The sequence below is a fragment of the Corylus avellana genome, chromosome 8 (assembly GCF_965113065.1).
Source record: "Corylus avellana chromosome 8, dhCorAvel1.hap1.2, whole genome shotgun sequence".
Classification (NCBI taxonomy): Eukaryota; Viridiplantae; Streptophyta; class Magnoliopsida; order Fagales; family Betulaceae; genus Corylus; species Corylus avellana.
Window position 1 is genome coordinate 1,659,337 of NC_142497.1, and position 22,238 is coordinate 1,681,574.

General features: G+C 33.9%; 2 protein-coding genes and 1 non-coding gene across 5 annotated transcripts; 2 read left to right on the plus strand and 1 right to left on the minus strand.

The window, feature by feature from the left end:
- Window positions 1–3,343: 3,343 nt before the first annotated feature.
- Window positions 3,344–5,084, minus strand: LOC132163960 (serine/threonine-protein kinase UCN). The gene has a single exon (XM_059574347.2). It carries the CDS (start codon window positions 4,963–4,965, stop codon window positions 3,700–3,702), a length of 1,266 nt encoding a protein of 421 aa, XP_059430330.2. The 5' UTR covers window positions 4,966–5,084; the 3' UTR covers window positions 3,344–3,699.
- A 10,569-nt stretch (window positions 5,085–15,653) lies between these two features.
- On the plus strand, window positions 15,654–18,884 carry LOC132164635 (uncharacterized). Of its 3 annotated transcripts, none has more exons than XM_088519340.1 (3): window positions 15,654–15,772; window positions 17,274–17,760; window positions 17,866–18,884. In XM_088519340.1, exons 2-3 carry the CDS (start codon window positions 17,368–17,370, stop codon window positions 18,514–18,516), a joined length of 1,044 nt encoding a protein of 347 aa, XP_088375466.1. In that variant the 5' UTR covers window positions 15,654–15,772; window positions 17,274–17,367; the 3' UTR covers window positions 18,517–18,884. The 3 variants fall into 3 exon arrangements, with proteins under 3 accessions (XP_088375466.1, XP_059431158.2, XP_088375465.1); XM_059575175.2 differs by having other exon boundaries at window positions 17,413–17,760; XM_088519339.1 differs by lacking the exon at window positions 15,654–15,772 and having other exon boundaries at window positions 16,189–17,760.
- LOC132168330 (small nucleolar RNA snoR101) lies at window positions 16,077–16,140 on the plus strand. Its single transcript, XR_009438844.1, has one exon. It is a non-coding gene; the product is annotated as a small nucleolar RNA snoR101 (small nucleolar RNA).
- Window positions 18,885–22,238: the final 3,354 nt, after the last annotated feature.

Here is a 22,238-nt window from a genome sequence, read left to right on the forward strand (position 1 = left end):
CAGACCAAATTGATGATTCTCTGTGAATCAAGGGGGTCATTGTGCTTGGCAAACTCCAATAAGCCAAGGCGTAGAGGAAGAAGACAAAGGGTACATTTGGATTCTAGTAATCAGGTTGTCACGGGAAAAACATCGAACATGTAACTAGCCTTAAATTTGCCGACAACTCGCATAATTTTGTTCATCTTATTGCCTGCTAGGGAACCAATTCCGCCTTCCCTATAATTTCAGCACCTGATTCTGCACACTGGAACGCATGCAACTGCATGCAATTAATTTATATATTGTTGCCAAACTTGCCATGTATATCTATAGCCTTTGTCTGTATATATATAATTTTTTATGGATTCGGATCCTCACAATCCCGGTCCAAAGAGGAGAGAGCAGGAAGAATTGTTTTAGGGTTTAGCTCGGACGTACAGGAGAGTCTCTACTCACATACCCTGTATCCAAAGAGGATGGGATACGGGTAATAACAAGAATTCCCAATTGTAGAGGATCATTTGCGTCCTATTTTTACTGCCCCAAAAAAAGAAAAAAAGAAAAGAAAAAAAAGTTTTCCTTCTCACACAAGTCATAAAATGTCCATCAAAAGTTAAGAAAGAGCCAATAATTTATTTTCTTTTGAGAAGAAGTCATTATTATTCATTTGGGTAGAATTGCTTTAATTTAGGGATTTTTTTTCTTCAAAGAACTTCAAAAGGCAACTTCAACACGTAATTAATCATGTCAATTAAAGTAACCTATAGACTGATACAGGGAGGGTACTATACCCTCTAGCTTGTAGCTTACTGATCAGCATAATCTTATCTGCTAATTTAATCCTATTGAAAAAAAAAATGTAAAACAAAACAAAACAACACAACGAAGGGTATATACATATATCAAAATCGTTGCTCCAATTACCATAGGGCAAGTGACAGATTTACCTGTTCTGGGTAGTGTAAGATATGCCTATTCAGAACAGATAAGCCATACACTTAACCTCTTTGTGAAGTTGTCTGAATTACGTACAATTCGGACAACAAATTTGTTGATCTGCATTATGAGGAGAATAACAGATGAAAAAATATGACCAAAAATAATAATAACAAGAACAAAAACAAAACTCTTACTACTATAGTTTTGTGGAAGATATAGACCGAAGTATTTTAAATATTAAAGGTTGTGTTTCCATCAACTTTGCCGTAAAAGGTAAGTTGCTAAGGTTGATAATCTTTATGTCAAATCGTGTAAACCACGTGCTGATGCACGTTTCAACTTTCTCCTAAATTCTCAAATTCTAATCACCTGTATCCTTTCAAGATTTTTATGTCTCCTTTGCCTTGTTAAATAGATGAAGTGATTGCTATGAAACATATTTTTATAAAATAAAATCAGTATGATGATTATCTTAAGATATTTAGATTAAAAAAAAAATAGCTTTATATTTAAAAATGATTAAGTTTTTATTAAAGTTTTAGAAAGAATAGTGTTGAATTATTTCTATTTTTTTTTTAAAAAAAAAAATTCTCATTTATTTGGATACAACCTAAAAAAAAATCTTTATTTTGAGGTGAAAATAATAATAATAATTATTATTTTTTTTAATGACAAAGAACATTTTTAAGATATGGCCATTTTGTGTACCCACTCTTGTCAGATAAATCTCCGATCCGTATAAAGCGCATCCTATCCACACGAATCGAGTAATACTCCAGCTTCGCCAGTAAACTGACCCTAAAGAATTGATTGCACTCAAAAGGATTCAAATCTTAAACCTAATGGCCGGAGTGTCACCAAAACCAAAACCCTTACTACTTGAACTAACCCTTTGGGATTGAGATGAGAAGAAGAACTTTGCCGTCAAAAGAACGAATCTAATATGATTATTTATATTTTAAGCAAAATGAAAAGTATTTATTTTATAGTTTATTGTACCTAATTGTGCACGTAGCATCATAATTTGACATAATATAACAATATATAAGAAAATTATTATGCAAAAGAAAGAATCCTCATCACAACTCATATAAATTCTTTCTTCTTTTCAAGACTGAAACCATTGATAAATGAAAAATATATAAATTACCATCATCAGCTTGGGGAAAAAAGCTTCAATGGCAGGGTGGTCCATAGAAGATCAAGGTCTGTTGGCACTGAATATCATGATTAAAAATGAGGTTAATATACACCTTGACCTACCCGATCTTTGTTTCTCTTACATAAAAAGTTGAGCAATAGCAATTGTTATTTCTGTGGCCGGAAAGCTGCCATAATTGCTAATTGGGCAACAAATATGAAAGTTAATATGTATTTGGACCAATAACCTCCCATCATTATGCCCCGTAATTTAAGAACACTCTGTCCCGTAATCATAAGAAGCTCATCTTTTTGTATCGAAATCTGTAATTACTAATTAGTGAGACCATCAAAATTAATCTTTCAAAATTAATTTCCACCTACCTTTGTTTTCCCCCATTATCATATATTCATATAAAGATGATTTTTTTAAATAAAATAAAATATTTATCGAATTTCCAGCAAATATTTGGTCACATCGTGTAATTTTCAAATCTGTGAATGTATTTTTTCTGACTACCTTTTTCTCTAACTTATTAAGGCACTAGCATGGGCACGTGTCATAGGACCACCAACTTAACTTTACCTTGTAATCACTTTAGTTAATAGCTAATTGATGTATTACCACTCTTCACGGATCAAGCAGTGTTATTATAATTATTATTATTATTATCTTTTACTGATAAAATGATGTTGATTTTAAATTCTTGACCCTACCATAATAACCTTTTTTCCTTATTGAACATGTCTCTACCGTGGCAGCCAAGGCATCAAACTCTACTTATATTATATCCAAAAAAAAAAAAAAAAAAAAAAAAAACTCCACAAAAATTAAATAAAAAGAAAGAACAAAGTTTCCTCAAACCGGTCTAATATATGAAATTCTTTTAATTCAGTCTATATATTAAACTATGATTCCCGCATATATGTTTAACTTATACATACATTTTTAATAAAGCATGTAATTTTTATATTTTTTTTATTAAAAAAGAAAAAGAGTAATATTATTTATTAGACTGTTATATAACTGTCATATATCTTAATAATGTGACAATGAAAATCAACTCAACACATGTAAAAAAAAAAACCCAAGTGTTTGGTTTTTAGCATTCTAATTGTGTAGCAGTCTATTATCAATATGATAGACTGAATTTGAAGAAATTCTTTAAACACAGTTCGAAGCTTTAGCTTCGTCCAAAAACAAATTGATTATCATTTTCTTTTCAACCAAGCAAGGATTTATTGAGTTAATTCTACAATCAATTGCATTGCAAAAAATGTAAAAAATCAATCATTTTGTACACTCCAAGAAATGTACAAATCCAAATTAAAGAGGCATAATTTTGTGTCCACAAGGAAAAGAAAAATTGTCTATTTCCTACATTTCCTTGCAATTTCTATTCCAGCCAATAGCGGAGCGTGAAATATACGCGCCAAGCACGCGAACAAACTCAGAAAGGTGTAACCGTATGAACAACTGTATAATACAACTCTAGCTAATCATAGCTTAGCGCCAACTAATCTTCACTAACGCCGTTTTCCACGTTCTACCGTTATTTTTTTATATATACACAAAAAATACAGAGACGAAACGGAGAATTTAACTCTTACACGTGCGAGTCCCCGCACGTGGGTGTACTAGAACTCGGACATGGAAACGGTCCTGTGACGCTCTGATGACGGTGACGGCGGGATCGACGGCGGAGATCTCAATTTGTTGAAGTAGTCCCTGATGTCGAACCCTCCGGTGGAAGCCGTCGTTACGTTGTCCGTCAAGACCTCGTCCTCGTCCTCTCTGGACGGAATAAACGGCGGCCGTAAGACTTCCGTCAGTAGGTCCCACCTGAGCCCGCGGAAGAACTTGTGGTCCTTGATCTCGCTCGAGCCCCTGAGGTAGCCCAATCGCCTGGTGGGGTCCTTCTCCAGCAACCGTCCGATCAGGTCCGTGAGGGCCGTGCGCTCACCGATGAACTCGGGGGCTTTGAACAAAACGTTCCGAAACGTCTCCTTGCGGTTCTTGCCCTTAAACGGCGTCGTCCCGTAGAGCATCTCGTATGTGAGCACGCCCAGAGCCCACCAATCAACGGCGAACTCGTGGCCGTCCCCTCGCACCACCTCGGGCGCCACGTACTCCTCGGTCCCCACAAACGAGTGGGACCGCTCGCCGTTGGAGAAACTCGGTCTGCGTCGACTCACCGGGCTGACTCGTGCTGACTTGGCCTTCTTCAACCCCTTCTTGTTATTATTCTTGTTTTTGTGGTTACTCTCGGGCATGATGGATATCCAGCGTGGCAGGTGGCTCCGGTGTTTGCGGCGGAACTCCGGTGGATCCTCAACGGCCTCGGAAGTGTAAATGACGGTTTTGACCGTGGAAGGGGTGAGGCTACGAGAGAGGTCGAAGTCTGTGAGGGTCACGTGACCGGAGTGTTGGATGAGGACGTTCTCGGGCTTGAGGTCGCGGTAGGCGATGCCCATGCGGTGGAGGTGGTCGAGGGCGCAGACGATCTCAGCCAAGTAGAAACGAATAACGGCGGGGGAGAAAACGCGGTCGTTTTGACGGTACCGGAGGACGTTGAGGTCGCCGCCGGGGCAGTATGGGACGGCCCAGGCGAGAAAATCCGGAGAGTCGGAGGAACCGAGGAGTGAAGGGAGGAACGGATGGGCCGGGTCGGAAAGTCTGGACAGGACCTGGATTTCCCACTGGGCCCGGCGCTCCGCGTCGAGCTTGGTTTGGAACGAGGCCTTCTCGACAACCTTGAGAGCGAACGGGCAGCGGGCAGCGGGATCCGCAGTCCGGTCGTGGACGAGGAAGACCGTGCCCATGGCGCCTTTACCCAGGACTTTGATGGCTTTAAGGTTGTCCAGGTCTAGCTCCGGCGAAGGTTGTGCTGGTGGTAAATCCATTTCTTGAAAGGAAGAGAAACAATAAGAGAGCTAGAAAACAGGTTTCGGAGAGAGAGAGATGGTTTAGAGCGTTGGTTTTTGGCTTATATAGGCCGCTTTCTCGTCTCTCTCACTCTTTGTTGTTGGTTTTTTTTTTCGCGCAGTATGTGCGTTTTTAAGTGTGACTGATTCTGATTGTTATTGTTTTTCTTTTTCCTTCTTCTTTTTTTTGTTTTTGTTTTTTTGTATTTTTTCTGACGAGCAACAGAAAAAACCTATTATTACACAAACTTTATACTATGCTGCCTTTTAATACCTGGGACACTGTGAATGAGGATTTGTGGTAATTTTGATGAAAGTAGAAGGCTAATTGTGAAGATTTATTAAGTTTTATTTTTTTTTTCCCTCGCTTGACTTGTTCCTTTCTTCCTTTCTGTTCCTCTTTCTTTTTGCCCTTTTTAGTTTTGGTTTTGCTTTTCCAACTTGTCCCTTCAACTAACCCCAAAAAAATAGCAAATTTGAACATAATATTACCACATAATTTGAAGTTTGAATTATGTGAGAAGCTGTCAACCTGACTTCTTGGAGGATTTGAATTAGGATTCTTAGAATAAGGGGGAAAATTTCTGTCGAGATATAGACATAAGATTATATAGATCGATATTATCAGACCCATTTAGTTAAAAAGGTCAAACTTCTTAATCTAAACCCGTATCGAAAATTGCGAATCTTACTTAAAATTGATAGTTTGTCGAGAGTATCTTCTAATTTATTAAGAGTTTGTTTAGGATTTGGATTAAAAGTTCTATTAGTATTTGGATTAGGAGTTCTAAGGATAGATATCATATATTATCCTTTAAAGTTGTAATTTCATTTCAATTTTTCTTATAAAGCCTATATAAGAGTATAAGACCCTACATTCAATAAAAGAAAGATCAGAAGAATAATTTTCTCAAATTTTTTGACCTTCGAGTGGAAGGCCTAGGATTCTTGACCTAAGGTTACTCAAATTATCTTAAAAATTTCTAACACTTTCATCACACTAACAAAACATTTTTAACTAGTAGGCATAGGGACAAGAAGGAAAAAAAATAAAATTAAAAAAAGTGGATTTGTCCGAGAATTTGCTTTAATAATTGCAAGAGTATGAAAAGAAAGATAGAATTAGAAGAAATAAAGTCAAAAAGGGAAGGAAAAATATAAAAAAGAAATTGGGAAATCACATTGTATATACCAATGTCTAGTGCAAATCAAGTAGGCCAATTGGACAATAACACTACCAATTTCAGCAATGCAATTGTCCCTTGTGCCTGTACCATGACAAGCATGATTGAATTAGTCTATTTAAGAGGTAGTGCCAGCCATATGGAGGTTCAAGTGCAATGATTTGGCTAAAGTAGACCCTATTTTTCTACAAAGTAAAGAAATAAAGCCCCACTTTTGTAGCTTTCAAACAATCTATTAATTTTGTTGTCTGAATTGTTAATAATTTAGTCAATAATTATCAAAGCGTTTTTAGAGTAATGTTATGAATAATTTTTTTTTTTCTTTTCTTTTCTGCAGTGCAACTGGATGGGCAGCATACAGGGCAACAAAAGCATCCAATCGTAGACATTAAAAAAAAAAAAAAAAAAAGTTCCTAGCATTACTTGAGTTTTTATGGGGTCATCTATCTGAACAAATCTCAGGAAATCACTTACTTCTTGTAGCAATTCAAACAGTAAATTACTGAAAATTTGAATGCTTATTCCTAATTTGCTACAAGCGCTTTTTGCTATCCTATATGCTGCCCATCTAGATGCATTGCAAAAAAACAAAAACAAAAAGTTCATAGCGTTACTCGGGTTTTTATGGGATCATCTGTCCGAACAAGTCTTTGGAAACCACTCATTTATTGTAGCAATTTGAACAATAAACTAATGAAAATGTGAATCTTTCTTCCTAATTTGCTACCTTGTAGTCTTGTAGCTTTGTTTTGATTAGAAAAAGAAGAAAGAAATAGAGCACACGTGTAGGAGATAAAGAAAAGATAGCATAGAGCCAAACAAAATGACAAATACAATTTTCTGGTACGGTTAATCACATGGGGACTCCCATAATCTAAGGAGAATGCGAACGTGCACCTAGGGTTTGTTGTTGGAATGTTGCCAAATTTAATTCAATGTATAGAATATAACCAGACTTGATTTATTACATTAATTTTTAAAAAATAAATTTATATCTTCAATTTTTTTATAAGTCCTCATGTGTGATGCACTTGTAACTTAAATAATATGGATTTGACTTTTAGTTAGCCCAGTCTAATCAATGATTAGTTTGCTTTTAAGCAAGTTGATGAAATTCAGGGAAGTGTTTGGTTGAATTGAGCTTTGCCTCACGGATTAAGGAACTATTTTAGTTTACTTACATGCACCAATATCTTTTGCTAATATTTCTAATAGATGAAGCGTATTAAACAATTTGGGTTTGGCTTAAGTCCAGTTTTAATTAAAACTAGATCCGTGGTGATTAGGACATGTGTCTCACAACAAGTTACAAGAAATACATGTTTCAATTCTAACACGTCTAGTTTCAATTCTAACAATTTAGTTGCCAATTCATATTTGATTTTGAATGCAATTGGGAAATAGCTTATTTAGGGGTTTTGCTTGGATCCAAGGAATTTGCCCGGTTGGGATTCAAACACGTGTCTCATAACAGGACATACAAGAATATGTATTATAATCTGATCAGCAGATCCAAGTCTAATTGAAACTGGACCCAAGTCGAATCCTTTTTCTGCCCTCTTTTTCTAGTAGCAAACCAGAATATTGAAACCAATTTTCATAAATTAGGGTTCTACCAAAGAAACCTCTTAAATATCATGAGTGAAATGCTAATGGTTTAGAAAATAGGCATTAATTACTAGAGTAATAGCATGCATATTTAACACAAAATACTGCCAAAGTACCAAGTAATCATGGTTTCAAAAATAATATAATGGCACCATATGGTAGTAATTAATTAGGGGATTCAATAACACACTAGTTTTTGTAGCATAGTCTTGACTTTTTACCTTAATGAAAAGTTGAGCTAATGAGTGTTTGATATTGTTAAGAATTATTAGGATTTTACCATAAATATAAGCAGTTCAATAAATTTTTAACCATCCAAATTAAACTGAATACTTTTAACCATATATAGTTTTTTCAGCGAGTAATCTTATGCCACGTGTAGCAGACATAATAATTATTGTTTCCTCACCACATCAATTTAAGAAACATATCTGGATTTCCAAATCTCCCACTTAAAATAATGACTTAAAGTGAAAATAGTAACATGAAATCATTAGTCCTTAAAGTGGGACTATTTCCAAATCTTAATTACACCGTGTAAGAACTTGTTAATAAACAATTATTCGGAGAAAATATTTATTATAAAATAATAAACCATACTTTTATTCAATTTTTATCTTATTTTGCTGATGTCGTATGATTAATAAGCACTTACTAAAAAAAAATTAATGACCGATTGTCAATACCCTGTTAGCTAAATGAGGTAAAAGTGTGATGTGTAAATTTTGAATTATTATTTTTTCTTTGAAATGATTTTTTTTAATAAAAAAAATTATCCAATTTTTACTTTTCATCATTTTTTTTCCTTGATTGTCTCACGTGGCAAATAATGTGACCTAAGGAAAATTAAGGAAAATAGTTTTTGCAAATAGCATTACTTTAAGAAGAAAAAGAAAAAGAAAAAGAAAAAAAAAAAAAGAACAACTCACAACATTATAATTAATAAATGTTGGTGGATGGGATGCATGTTAGGTGGTGCTGGTGGATCAAACCCTTGATAACTTTTGCTACAGAAATGGAATACATTGATGCTCCAAGCTATTTCTCGAGAGTATCTTATTATTCTTTTAATGCTTTTTCCAATCTTTCGTATTTCTCAAGTTTGATCATATTCCTATTTTAGTCTTTTAGAGGACACCAAATCCAGATCAATTAGTTGCATCCATCTTTAGAGATTTTTCTCCGATTCGTAAACAAAGTTTTCTTTCAAATTGAGTTGGAAGAAATTCTTTCGAATCGTTTGCGTTTTTAAAGGAGCATATAAAAAATTGCAGCAGTCCAAATAGTTAATGCTGTCAAATCAAGCGGGAAAAATTAGAGCAGACATGGGCAACTAGTGAAAGATACCCGAGCGACGCTTAAAATGGTGTCTGTTTGGCAAATTCTGCTGCTCATGGTTTAGCCGCTCTAGCTTTATGACAACGCCAAAAGAGAAATTCACCGGGTACCAATTACAAAAATATTTGTTTTGTCCAGTTGCCTTTACTCTGGAATTCCCCATCACTTTGCCTGAGCTCCCCCACCCCACCAAAAATATCTAACATTTGTGTGCAGACAAATATATTGTCTTTTTCAAATCCATATATATCTTTGTTCTGTAGTAAGTTACAACCACATCGAAGGATAGATGCTAGACTTTTTCCCTTATAGTAATAATTAAATAATAAAATTTAATATTCTTTATAATTTTAAGCTTTTAAGATAAGTTAAAGAGCGTATTAGAATATTAATTAAATGATTAATTTTTATTTTTATTTTTTATAAACTTTTGAAATATTAATTTGAATGAGGGAATAATTCCATAATAATTGCTTTTTAAAATCATACATTTCTGAAATGGACATGTATAACTCATCAGATTGATCTATCACATGTAGCATTCAAGTGTTGATTGCTACAGATCACAAGCATGGATGAAGCTGTGGTCCTACTTGCAGAGCTGTTGTCGAATGACTCAAATGGCAAATGTTGAATTCCTGAGGATGACACAACAAACACACGAATCCAAACGGGATTCGCGTGAACCGACACATGAATTTGTAAGGAAATTGTAATACTCCAAACATTTTTTTGGCTTGGATTCGTGCGAACCGACATGCGAGTTTGTATGAAAGTTGTAGTATTAATTTCAAACGTTTTTTGTTTCAAAACAATTTTTAAGAGAGAATTGATGGCACTTTAAGCCAATTATGTGGGATCAACGTCTATATATATATATATATATCATTGCAATGGCTGTAAATTCAAGTAATCTCACTATCCTTGGTAATGCATTGAAGATGATGATTTTGGGTACGGAGCAGATGATCAATTATGATCAATACAATCAAATAATATATACCACATCCCATTTGGTAAGATGGAGTCTCAACATGTGACTTTTTTTCAGTTTTCGTAGCCTAAAAGGCCTTGTAATCATCAATTAACCTACTCTTTCTTGTTTAATAATTTTGTAGGATGATTACCCACTATAAACTGCTTCTAGTCAGTGATGTGCCCCCTAAAAAAAAAAAAAAAAAAAAAAAAGCTCTTTGACAACAACAATCTGACTTTTGTTGGTGATTTAACATGGAATTAGAAAAAAAGGACATGAGTTTGAACATTGTTTTCATAATTCACCTCTTGTTTCAATTAATATTTCACGTATTGGATATCGGGTCTCGGTTTTTTTCTTTGAGGGAAATGTTAAGCTTTAATAATTAATTTTTAATCCGGGTTAACGAGTGCTTCACAGCTCTTAATTGGAAGAGACATCATGCACGCTTGTTCATAGAATCTCTTGTGGTTAATTGCATATTCCCTTTAATTAGCTTTTAGACTTTCCTGTATATATAATTAAGGATGCTTATAGGATGGATTAAAGTGGAACAGGTAATTTCATGTTTGTTTAGGAGAAAGCCACCCAAATAGTCATGTGTGCTATAGACCATGGCATGGAAAAAAGCAAAAAAAAAAAAAAAAAAGACATAGTCATGGTACCACCACCATATTTGTATTATTCAATGTTAATATATAAATGTTGTTTCACTTGTGTGTTAGGCCAGCATCACCTACTATATACAAAGGATTCTTTGGAAAAGGATCCACCTACCTAAAACCCCATATATTCCAACTTTAGGTTACACAAAATCTTGCACACTATTTTCTTTTTGGCCATCTTTTGAGCCTATGTTGGAGACAGAAAAACCCCACCAAGGATTTTTTTATTTTTTATTTTTATTTTTAATTTTTTAAAACCCTCTTCATATTTACTTTTGAAGTTTCATAAAATGTGTTCCTGTCGGCCATCATTAGGTGGGAGAAAATGTAAGCTTCCACCTAAGATCAAAGTAAAAGGAAAGGAAAGGAAAAAAAAAAAAAAAAAACCTACTAATTATATTCCTCCACCCATGTCAAAGTTTGGAACATATGTACTTTAAAGGAAAAGCTATGTATACTTTGATGATGCCCTTGTCGGCCATGATGCCACCCTCTAAAAGAAATCCTCTATTTTATGATTTGGAAATTTTTGTTAGAGTATCAAAAGGGGAACACTATTTCTTTAAGAATAAGGAAAAGAGGGTCACTATGTGTATGCCTATAGTGTAAATTGCTCTTAAAATTGATTATCTTGATCGCATCTCCCTAAAGAATTCATTTAAAAGGTGTAGAAAAGATATCGATCTTATTGTTAGCATTTTTTCAAAGATTCTTATTATTGTAATGCCCCAATTTTACATTGTTTACGTAGAATGAGGGAATTAGAAAGGAGTTTATGAGTGCTAAGTGTTAAATTAATGATTAAGTGATTACATTTACCTTTTCCTATCAGCTTAAACTTTTGGGATAATTGGTAATTTAACATAGTATCAGAACCAAAGGTCCTGGATCGAACTTTAACTCTGTCCATTCACCCCCAATTTAAATTAAATATTTCACGTATTTGGTCTCATCTATTAAAAGGAAGTTTGAGCCCATACTTGAGAGAGAAAGGGGGGGGGTGTTAAAGTACTGATTAAATGATTAAATTTACCTCTTCTTGGACAAGTGGTAATTTAACACTAAGTATTCATATATTGGTTAATTTCTTACTAGATGAGATCACGAGATTGTGCTTTATAAGCAATTTTAGGGAGCTCAAATTGCAATTTGATTAGTTTTTTTGAAGTAATAGCATAGATGCTAGAAACGCTAGATGAGATTACGAGATTGTGCTTTATAAGCGATTCTAGGGAGCTCAAATTGCAAGTTGACTAGTTCTTTTGAAGTAATAGCATAGATGTGACTAGCGTTTTTCTTGGGTCATTACAAATGGTATTAGAGCAACCTAATAGCACCAAGTATGTCAAGGATTTAAGGAGGTAAAATTATAAGACCACAATCTTATATTGAGAAGATGATTAGTTCACATAAAGTGGGTGGATTATAAACGAAATCATGGGTGCCAAGTTCCATTTTGGTTCCTTATTATGTCATATATATTGTGCTAATATAATTAAGTGATTATAGGTAACTCCAATTACAACTTAATTAACTATTTGAAGTGGTAGCATAGATGTGATTAGCGCTTTCCTAGTTTCGAGTTTATGTGAGAAAACACTCAGGTCGTCTCATCTAGTCAGGCAGGTGCTTGACCGAATAAATAAGACGACTCAAGTGTCTCCTTATACATAAGATGCCTATATTGTACGTAATACGAATAGTTCATTGCACCCCATCGATTCCATTGAATCAATCTTGATAAACTATTACCTCCACATGCCTCCCAACCAATGAGGCAATCATCAAGCAGATTCTCACCTCTTTGATCAAAAGCAACAATGGAGGGAGGCATGGCATTCTTGGTGAGAAAATGGAAGTGGGTGCCACTGTGCGTCATGTGGTGATTGTGCAGTAGAAAGATAAGGTATATGGATTGGTGGGAACCAAAGCTAGGGAGCACAATCGTGCAGCTTTTACGTGCAAATATACTCAAGATCAATCGCACACACACACACGTATGCAATTCCACAAATGAATAATAACATAAACCCTAGCTAGCTCCTTCCCCATCCTTTTCTTTGTCTTTAATGATGCAAGAAGAAATTGCAAATTATACATTCATCCATCATGTGGGAAAATTATTTTTCTATAATAACTTGTTTGGATTACTTGAAGGCTCCTCCAATGATGGTTAAAGTTAGCCATCACCCCATTTACATTACTTTTTCTTTGTGCTCAAATTGGTGCACCATTTTTGTCAGCAGCAGCAAGGGACCTACCGCATACCTGTAAAAATCCACTTACCTCCTTATTTGTAAGAAAAATCATCACATATATTATTATTCATCATGGTCGGTCTTTTTGGTTTTAGGATATAAACTTTTTCTTTAAATTGAATTTGATGAAATTCTTTCAATTCGGTCTATCAAATTGACACCTTTTTTTTTTTTTTTTTTTTTTTTTTTTTTTTTTTTTTAAACTCTAGTTTGTTTCAGCATAAAATATTTTATATATGTTATTGTGTTGGGCATGACCAAAAATATTAATAGTTAAATAAAATTAAAAAAAAAATTCAGTTTACCCCCTGAAGTTTCAGGAGTTTTTCAATTCGAACCCAAATATTTAAAAATTGGCAATGTACCTCCTAATGTTTCAAAACTTTTCAATTCAGACCCTCTGTTCTAATTTCCGTCTTTTTTTTTTTTTTTGAGAAAAATTTCCGTCTAATTGGACGGAAATCATCCCAAGTGCGTCTCACGTAGGATTTTGATGTCCTCTATTTCAATTTTGCCCTCATTAAAATCTATGAAATTACATAATTACCCTCATTAAAACTTATGAAATTGAGGGTAAAGTGAATTTAACCCAATAAAAAATCTTTTCGGTTTAACCATAAAAACTTCTTTAGTTTTAGAAAATAGTTTTAAATTTCGTAAACTATTTTTCAAGTTTGAACCTCTCTTTTTCAAACTGTCGAACTACCGCCGAAAGTTACAACCCGTTTTTCGCCGTCACTCATTTTCCGCACAAAACTAAGGACAAATTGAATTGCCCAAATTCGACTTGGTTTTAGTTTTGCAATTATTATAATTATTATTATTTTCAAATTTAATTTCCTATCTTTTGTTTTGATGTTTTTATCATTGGCATCCTTTATGGAGCCTTTTGATCAGATTCCGACTACTATCAATCGGGGGCCCGTTCTTGATGGATAACCAAAAATACTGATGTTAATAAAGGTTGTACATTTGTATCCACTACGTGAAAAGGGGTGGAATTTTGCTTTTTTACTTTTTTTATTTTATTTTATTTATTTTCTTTTCAATTATTATTGTGTTTTATTATAGGCATTGATTGCCCAAACGAATTCAAGTATAATATGATTACAAAAGATTGCCAGTGGTTATGCATATAATGAGGACCATATGTATTCTTATGATGGTATAATTACTATTAATTATTACTTTAAATTCTATTATACCAACATAAAGCAATGATATTATTAACCTTTTTGTTAACACAATTAATCCTCTTTGACTTTTGTGTGTGTATATATAGCGGTGTTCACGCAGTTTTTATTAACCGTTTTGTAATCGATAACTGCTTTAACTGCTAACTGTATTAACTGTTAACTGCTTTTAAAAGCAGTTAGTAAAAATCGCGGTTAAGCGGTTAGAGCATCTCCAGCAGTGTAGTTAAAAGGGAGATATTAGCTACATTTAGCTATTTTTGTTTTTTTTGTTCCAACATAATAGCTTCATATTAGCTATTATACCTTAACTGCTACAGTAAATATCTTCATATTGCTATTCACTGTAGCACACTAGATTATTGAATATAATATTATTTTCACATTATTTTCTCTCTTCTCTTTTCTCTCAACGTTTCTTTATCTTCTCTCTTTCCTGTTCATGAATTTATGATACATATTCAAGTCTTTTGAATCACTAAAAACTCTATAAAAAAATTTGAATAGCATGCATATAATTGACAGACTAAAAATGAAAAAATAAAAATAAATAAAAATAACACACAGGTATGCTGTGTGAATCAATTCTATTACAATTTACAATATGATGCAAAAACGGTCGCGTATAAAAAAAAAAGATTAAAAAATAATATTTAATAAAATAAAAAATGAAATAAAAAATCTTTTGGAGTTGGTATTAAAAAATGAGTAGCTAAAGTAGAGAATTGTGTTTTTTGACTAGGTAGAATACCTCTTACTGCTGGAGATGCTCTTAGCGGTTAGTGAGTTTTTGAAAACCACTAACCGCTTTTTTAATATAATATACATATATTTTTATTATATATATATATATATATATATATATATATAGCGAGAGAGAGAGAGAGAGAGAGAGAGAGGTGCAAAATAAGCCAAAAACAGAAAATTGGATCAAAAGAAAAGAAAAGAAAAAAGAAAAGAAAAAAAAAAAACCTGAAAAGGAAAAAAAACAAAAAAAGTGAAAAAAAAAAACATTTAAAGTGAGCCCAAAAAAAGCTTAATTTTCAAATTTAGCCCAAAAAGAAAGCCCAAAAAAAGGGTTAGTAAAAAAAGCAGTTAGCTGGATGCAGTGAACTACTAACTAGGCGGTTTGCGGAAGTGGTTAGTAAAATATACTAATCGCTTAAGTAGTTGCAGTTAGCGGTTTTAGCCACTAACCGTTAACCGTAACCTCATGATCACCCCATATATGTTGGGGGAGGCGAAATGGGCCTTCTCCTTGGATTTTCAGCAAGCCTTTTTGAAAAGACAATTCTATTTAGGCCGGTTTTGAAAAACTTGCAGGTCCAACTTGATAAAAGGGATGTCAATGTAGGTTTTTTTTTTTTTTTTAGTTGTCCACGTGTCCAATCCACACGGAGCCCTTCTTTTACTTCTTGTTCTCTATCCCTCTTTACCCTCCACACTTTCTCACTTTTCTCCTCACCTCACTTGACCCGCCACAAACGGAAACCGCCGCCGAAGGCCAAACTCTAGCGGAAAAATCAACAGTTTCCGCTCTGGGTTTGGCTACTCAAAGAAAAAGGTAAAAGAGCTTTTCTCTTTTTCCCGATTTCAAGATTGGATTCCGTTATTAACTTATTATCATATAATTTGAGGTTTATAGATGAATTTGATCGAATTATATTGATGTTTAAGGGATGTTTAATGTGGGTTTTTGTGGGGTTTGATAAAACCATTTAATTTGATGTGCCGTGTCTACTGGGTGTTATTGATTGCAAATATAATTTGTTTACCCTAGTGACCAATATGTGTATGGTGATGTTTGACTCTTCATGCTTATGCTGTTTCCATTTTTTGGTTGTGGGTGCAAAGTTAGTGCACGTGATGGTTTACACTTGATCTCTGAACTTCAGGTAAGTTCCATGTTTGACAAGCACATCTACTGATGCACTGTCTTTGCACCACTGTTTTTTTTTTTTTTTTTTTGAATACTTCCTTTGTTTATGTGTATGTCTGTGTGTGTATATATGTATGCCTATGCATGTCGAAGTGAAGACAAGATAAGAAAAATGGAGAAGTGAGGGGTGGAGATCATTTGTTTGAAGTCTGGAGTTTGGGTAATTTCTTTACAAGTGCAGAGATTAGTAGAAAATTAGATGTGTGTGTGTGTGTATATATATATTATCTGCGTTAATTGTAGGCTTGTAGCAATCTACCCTAAGCCATGTTCATTTGCAATACCCCCACTAAACTACAACTTTCGCAATCAACACCCTAATTTGAGATTGATTTGTTTTGTCCACCCACCATCTGAAGTGTAAAAAACAAATTAATGGGGGTGGGGTGGACATTGATATTTTATGTGCACTACTTTGTTATTTTTTACAAGTTAATATGACTCACCTCCCCACTTGCCCTCTAATTTGTTATTTCTTTATACTGATTTAGATGCTGGGTGGTCCTTACAAATTAATCTCGAATTAGGTTGTTGGTTGCAAAAATTATAGTGTAATGATCCCAGAGTTTGAGATTCATGGTTATAATTAACCCTTTTTATCTTAGGCAGAATTCACCCATGATAAAAAAAGGCCATTAGAATAACATAAAAAATTTAAGAGCCATCATCATGATTCTTTTGTTTTAAAAAAAATGTGAAGCAAGATTTCCACTTTTTCCTAAATATCTTACCTTCTTTTGGTCTCATAAATCATATTTCAGTTTATTTGTTGAGGTATTACAAACAAAATTTTGTGAAATTTGTGGTTTGTGAAATCTTGTGATGTATATGTACCTTCTTTAAATTACTATTGTGGAGATATTTGGGGAGAAAAGGAAGAAAATCCTTCGAAGGTACTATTGGTGAGACAAGCACATATAACATCTCTTTGTTTCATTCTAATTGGCTAACCAGATAGAAGAATGTGAGATTCCCTCCATTTCTATTCTGTCATCCGAATATTTCCCTGCAAACATTTTCTATTGATTACCTTTCCATCAAGCAATACATAATCTGTTTGATCCAGAGCCTTACTTTTCTTGTAACAAGCAACTGTTGTTTATCTTCTATGTGTTTTACCATCCAGATAATAGAAATGGGTAACAAGAAAAGACTAATGTGGATAAAAGGGACACAGTAAAGTGGACAGAACGGTGGGAACAACTTGTTTGGCTCATCTTATGATAAACAACTGCTGTTTATCTTCTATTTGTTGTGACATGCAGATAATAGAAATGGTTAACAAAAAAAAGACTAATGTGGATAGAAAGGACACAGTAAAGTGGACAGAACGGTGGGACGACTTGTTTGTTGATGCACTTGTGCTACAACAAAGCATGGGAAATAGAATAGATAAGAATTTCACAACAAAAGCATACGATAATACTGTGAAGGAACTACGTGAAAAGATTGGCAAGCCATTTGAAAAAGGTCACTTGAAGAATCGCTTGAAAACTCTTAAACATAATTTCCATGAATGTTATGACATTTTCAAGGACATGAATGGTTTTACATGGAGCCCAGAGACAAAAATGTGGAATGCAAAGCCTGAGGTGTGGAAGGCATTGATAAAGGTTTGTTTCCTGGTCCTAGTTTCATTATATTATTATATATAATTCTTATATTTATAGGAACTGATTTTCTTTTTATTTTTATTATTTACATTTTTAAAAAAATAGGCAAAACCTGATGCCATAAAATGGATGACTACACCCATTAGCAACTACAATAAGTTGTTGTTGCTCTTTGCAAAAAGAAGGGAAAATGCAAAGGGTTTGAAGATGGATGCACACCGAGGTAGTGCCTCAGGAAATGAAGGCTTATGTGATGATATCAATCAAGTGATGTCACAGAATGAAATTACTCTTAATCTGGAGGACTTGAATGGTATGAATGGTGGTACTAATCAGTTACCTCCTCCTGTTGAATCAAATTCTCAGTCAGATTCTCGACCACCTTCTCAATCTGCTACATCATTGAAAGGCAAGAAACGGAAGGCACCAAGGGATGAATTTGAGAGAAATATTTACCAAAAGAAAAAAGATGTTTTTGAGAGAGAGTTTGAAAACATAAGGGAAGCAATACTAGATGTTGCACAGGCGATTAGGGAGGGGAATGTTATTGCAGAAAGAGGTCGACCGCGTGTGTATACAGAACAAGAAGTTTTCACAGAATTGGTGAAAATTGGTGTTGATGTGCACTTGCGCTATAAGGCCTACACTTTCCTTGTTGCAAATGCTGGAAGGGTGAGGGCGTTCTTTGGTTGCCCAGCTGAGGAACGTAAGGAACTTTTGCTCCACATGATGCATAGTCCCCCAGAAGAATCTTAATGATTTTCCATGGTTGTTGATGGGGCTTTTGTAAATGCTGTGAAGGCTGGCGTATGGTAGTACTCTTTGATGACTTCAGAACTCTCTAATACAGCTTAGGATTTTTCTTTTCTTCTTATGTCTCAGTGTGGGAGGGAAATATATTGATAAGTAGAAATCAGGTTGATTTGTAAGTTCAGTTGATGTCTGTACCAGGCATTGAATAGGATACGGTTGTAGTAGCTTTATCTATTTTGATCAATTGTTCTCCTTCTTTACAGTAGAACCGGATACACCACGATATGTGAGTTCGATGTTAGAATTAGCTTTTATAGGGGTTCCTTGTATGATTAATAGAAAATAGAGTCCCCTTGAGTGGCTCATTTGTATGTGTTTGTGTCTGTGTCTGTGTTTTGTATTTTTCTTGTCAATAGTTTTATAGCAAGTTTTGTATAGGGAGGGGATGGGGTTCAGAACCTTGTATATTTCTCTAAATTGGGTTGGATTTTTTTTTTTTATACTAATTTATTTCTCTTGCTCATTTTTAATAAATTGTTATATGTGAGTTTTATTTAATGGAGAGTAGTTGGAGATTGTATTGGTTTACTGGGCTTTCAGGGAATGAGATCATACTTCTGGGCCTTCTTAATGGGATTGACAAACTGTCAAGAAGAAATCAGCTTGAAGGGCTTTCTGATCAACACGAATTGGACTACATGGTTGATTTTATACTTTTTGTGTATTGAAGTTGCTCACTTCGCGCTTTTAGTGAATTATTTTACTTATAAAAAACAAATTATTGAAATCTCATGTGGTTTACCGAAGTTGATTAAGCTTTTCATTTTCTTAATTGATATGTGAGTGATAGAGGATCTTTAATCAACCCTATCCTTAATCATCAGAATAAGATTAGTTAGTTTCGTAAGGAAAATAATCACCAAGTTAAACCTCAAACCGACCTCTACTTGAAAGCCGACGACAAAGTAACGAAGTAATGCAAGCTCTCACCAATGGAGTAAGAATTTTTTTACTTTATATCGCATTAACAAACAAATTTCTTCATTTTTTTGTGAGAAAAAAAATTCAAAACATATTTTTACTTTATATCACGTTAATCAATTTCTTCATCATTTCTCATTTCTTTATTTTTTTGTGAGAAAAAAAATTCAGAACATATTTTTACTTTATATCACGTTAATCAATTTCTTCATCATTTCTCATCTCAAAACTCTCTTCTAAACACAACTCGCAACTTTCTTGATACTTGAGGGTAAGGAGCTGCTACAAATGTTTAGGGCATGATACCCACGTCCAATTAGTGAACCGTGCATGCATGGTTCTCCTTATTATCCAAAAAATGTGTATGCCAACACGAGAGTAATTGTTGTAAGAATAATGCTATTTTCACTGATATGTTATTTCAATTGTATGACAGTCGTGCATATAACAGTTTACTAAATAGTATTAGTCTTAATTTAAATTTTGAGTAATGGGTTTTAATGATTGTGGTCACAAGTTTGTATCATAAACAAATTATTTTCCAATAAAGATCCGAAGTTGTGTACTCATCAAAAAAGAAAAAGATCCGAAGTTGGGGTTAACAAAGAGAAAAAATCCTAGTGAATCGATGGATGAACAAAGTCAAATTTGAGAAAGATATTTTGCTCCCTCCAATCTAGGATCCTTGATTGTCAATAACATTTCTAATGCATACTTTATTATTTTATGTTATATGCTTTGCAGAAAACAAGACAATGCCATGCACATGCCCTCTAAATATCCCTTTCTTTAAATAATCACACACATAATAATCGATCATTCATGTTCATTTTCTGTGGAAATTGAGAAGCTAGCTCCCGTTATCGAGAGTATCCAAGTGCATGGTTGTCTAGATGAACACTTTTTTTCTTTCTTTTTTCTTCTTAATAATATTAATATTAATATTATTATTGTTATAATATTCCTAGTACGACTTATATAATACCACTTGGTCTATAGTGGCAGACATTTTTTCTTCTTTTTTTTTTTGAATGAAGCTTGGAGACGTGGCACCCAACACTACTAAGCACACCAACAGGCCACATGCCTATCGGCATTACTGTTGTTTGGAACTTTGGATGCTAGCTCTATAACTAATATTCTTGATGGTTAGTTTGGGCACCTGATGAATCAATTACTCATTAATTTCTTTTAAATTTTAATTGAGTAATCATCTCAACATTTGTACGTACCCAGATGAAAGCACTTATCGTTAACGTACGTTGTTGGTACTCATGAAATTAATTAAAGCTCATATTATTATCTAGTGCTTTGGATATAGACTGTTTATCTACTTCTATTGTTGTACCAATAATTATCGATCTCTTTTGTGGCCACTTAATATGAATAAGTGAATTCATTAAACATGAGCATTAATGTATTTGTGTATTTTAAGATCATGTTAAGTGATCTTCAAGAGATTTGTTTGTTGCTTCATTTTTGAATTACTTTAAAGATTGATAAACTACACTTATACTCCCTTCAATTTATCACTCAATTTGTAATGTATCCTACTAATCTCCTACTCAATTTACAATGTCCTTCTTCCATTAAGATTATTTGTTAACTTAGATGCCAAGCATATCACACGACCCACACGTGATGTAAAATGTCCATTTTACCACCATGAAATTTTTAAAAATATAACTACACCCTTACTTTAAAAAAGAAATATGTTTTAGTGTGTGTATATATATATATATACCAAAAGGGTCAATTAATATGCATCATTTACAACAGGCAGCGCAATTCATTCTCCTACCAAGCATATATAACAAAAAGCTGCAGTCTAGCTCCCCCTTCTATTGCGCGGATACTCAGTTTCTGTTTCTTAAATTAATGTGTAAATAAATAATAAAGGGTGTGCTTGCTTCACTGCCTAATTAATTCGCAGTCTGTTGGGGCTTGAAGATATATATATATATATATATATATATCGAGGAGGCCAGGTTCTTAAGTATAGAATAAGAATGTCTAGATTGGTGTGATTTAGGGCAGTGAAGCTACCCGCCGGCCGTCTTGGCTATCTCAAAGGCTTGCAACTTTAATTTATGAAGCGCAAACGATGGTGACGTTACCATGCATATTAGGGCACCCTTGTTTCAAGATGAGATATATATATATATATATATGATGATCAATTTATGTTGTGGAAAACAGGAAACCTAGGTACCATATTATCTAATATCTATTGTTTGCGTTCCATGTATGGTTGACAGATGGAAAAACAAGCTAGGCCGTTTGGTTAATTACTACCTGTTTTTAATCCTAGCCGTACTTAATTAAGAGGAATTAACACTCCCCATTACATACGGGCTCAAACTCTCATTTATTTCAAAAGTTTTTGCTATGAAATTATGTTAAATCATCACTTATCCCTAAAAGGTTAAGTAGGTCTAAGAAATGGTTGATTTAGTTACTATTCTAACACCCACTTTAACTAGAAATGTTACACATTTCAAAAAAAAAAAAAAATTTGCTCCCAATGATGTGTCGCAATCCTAGATGTAATCTATTATTTTGGTAAATGTGTCACCATCTAATCATGAGATTGGGACACATTATTTGAGAAGCAAATAAATTGTAGAGAATTTTTTTAGAAAATGTAACAATATTCCTCATGGTGAAATATGGCAAAATTGATGATTAAGTCATTAATTACTTTGTTAAGACTTAAGAGGAATGGAAACATCATCAGTTTTGCC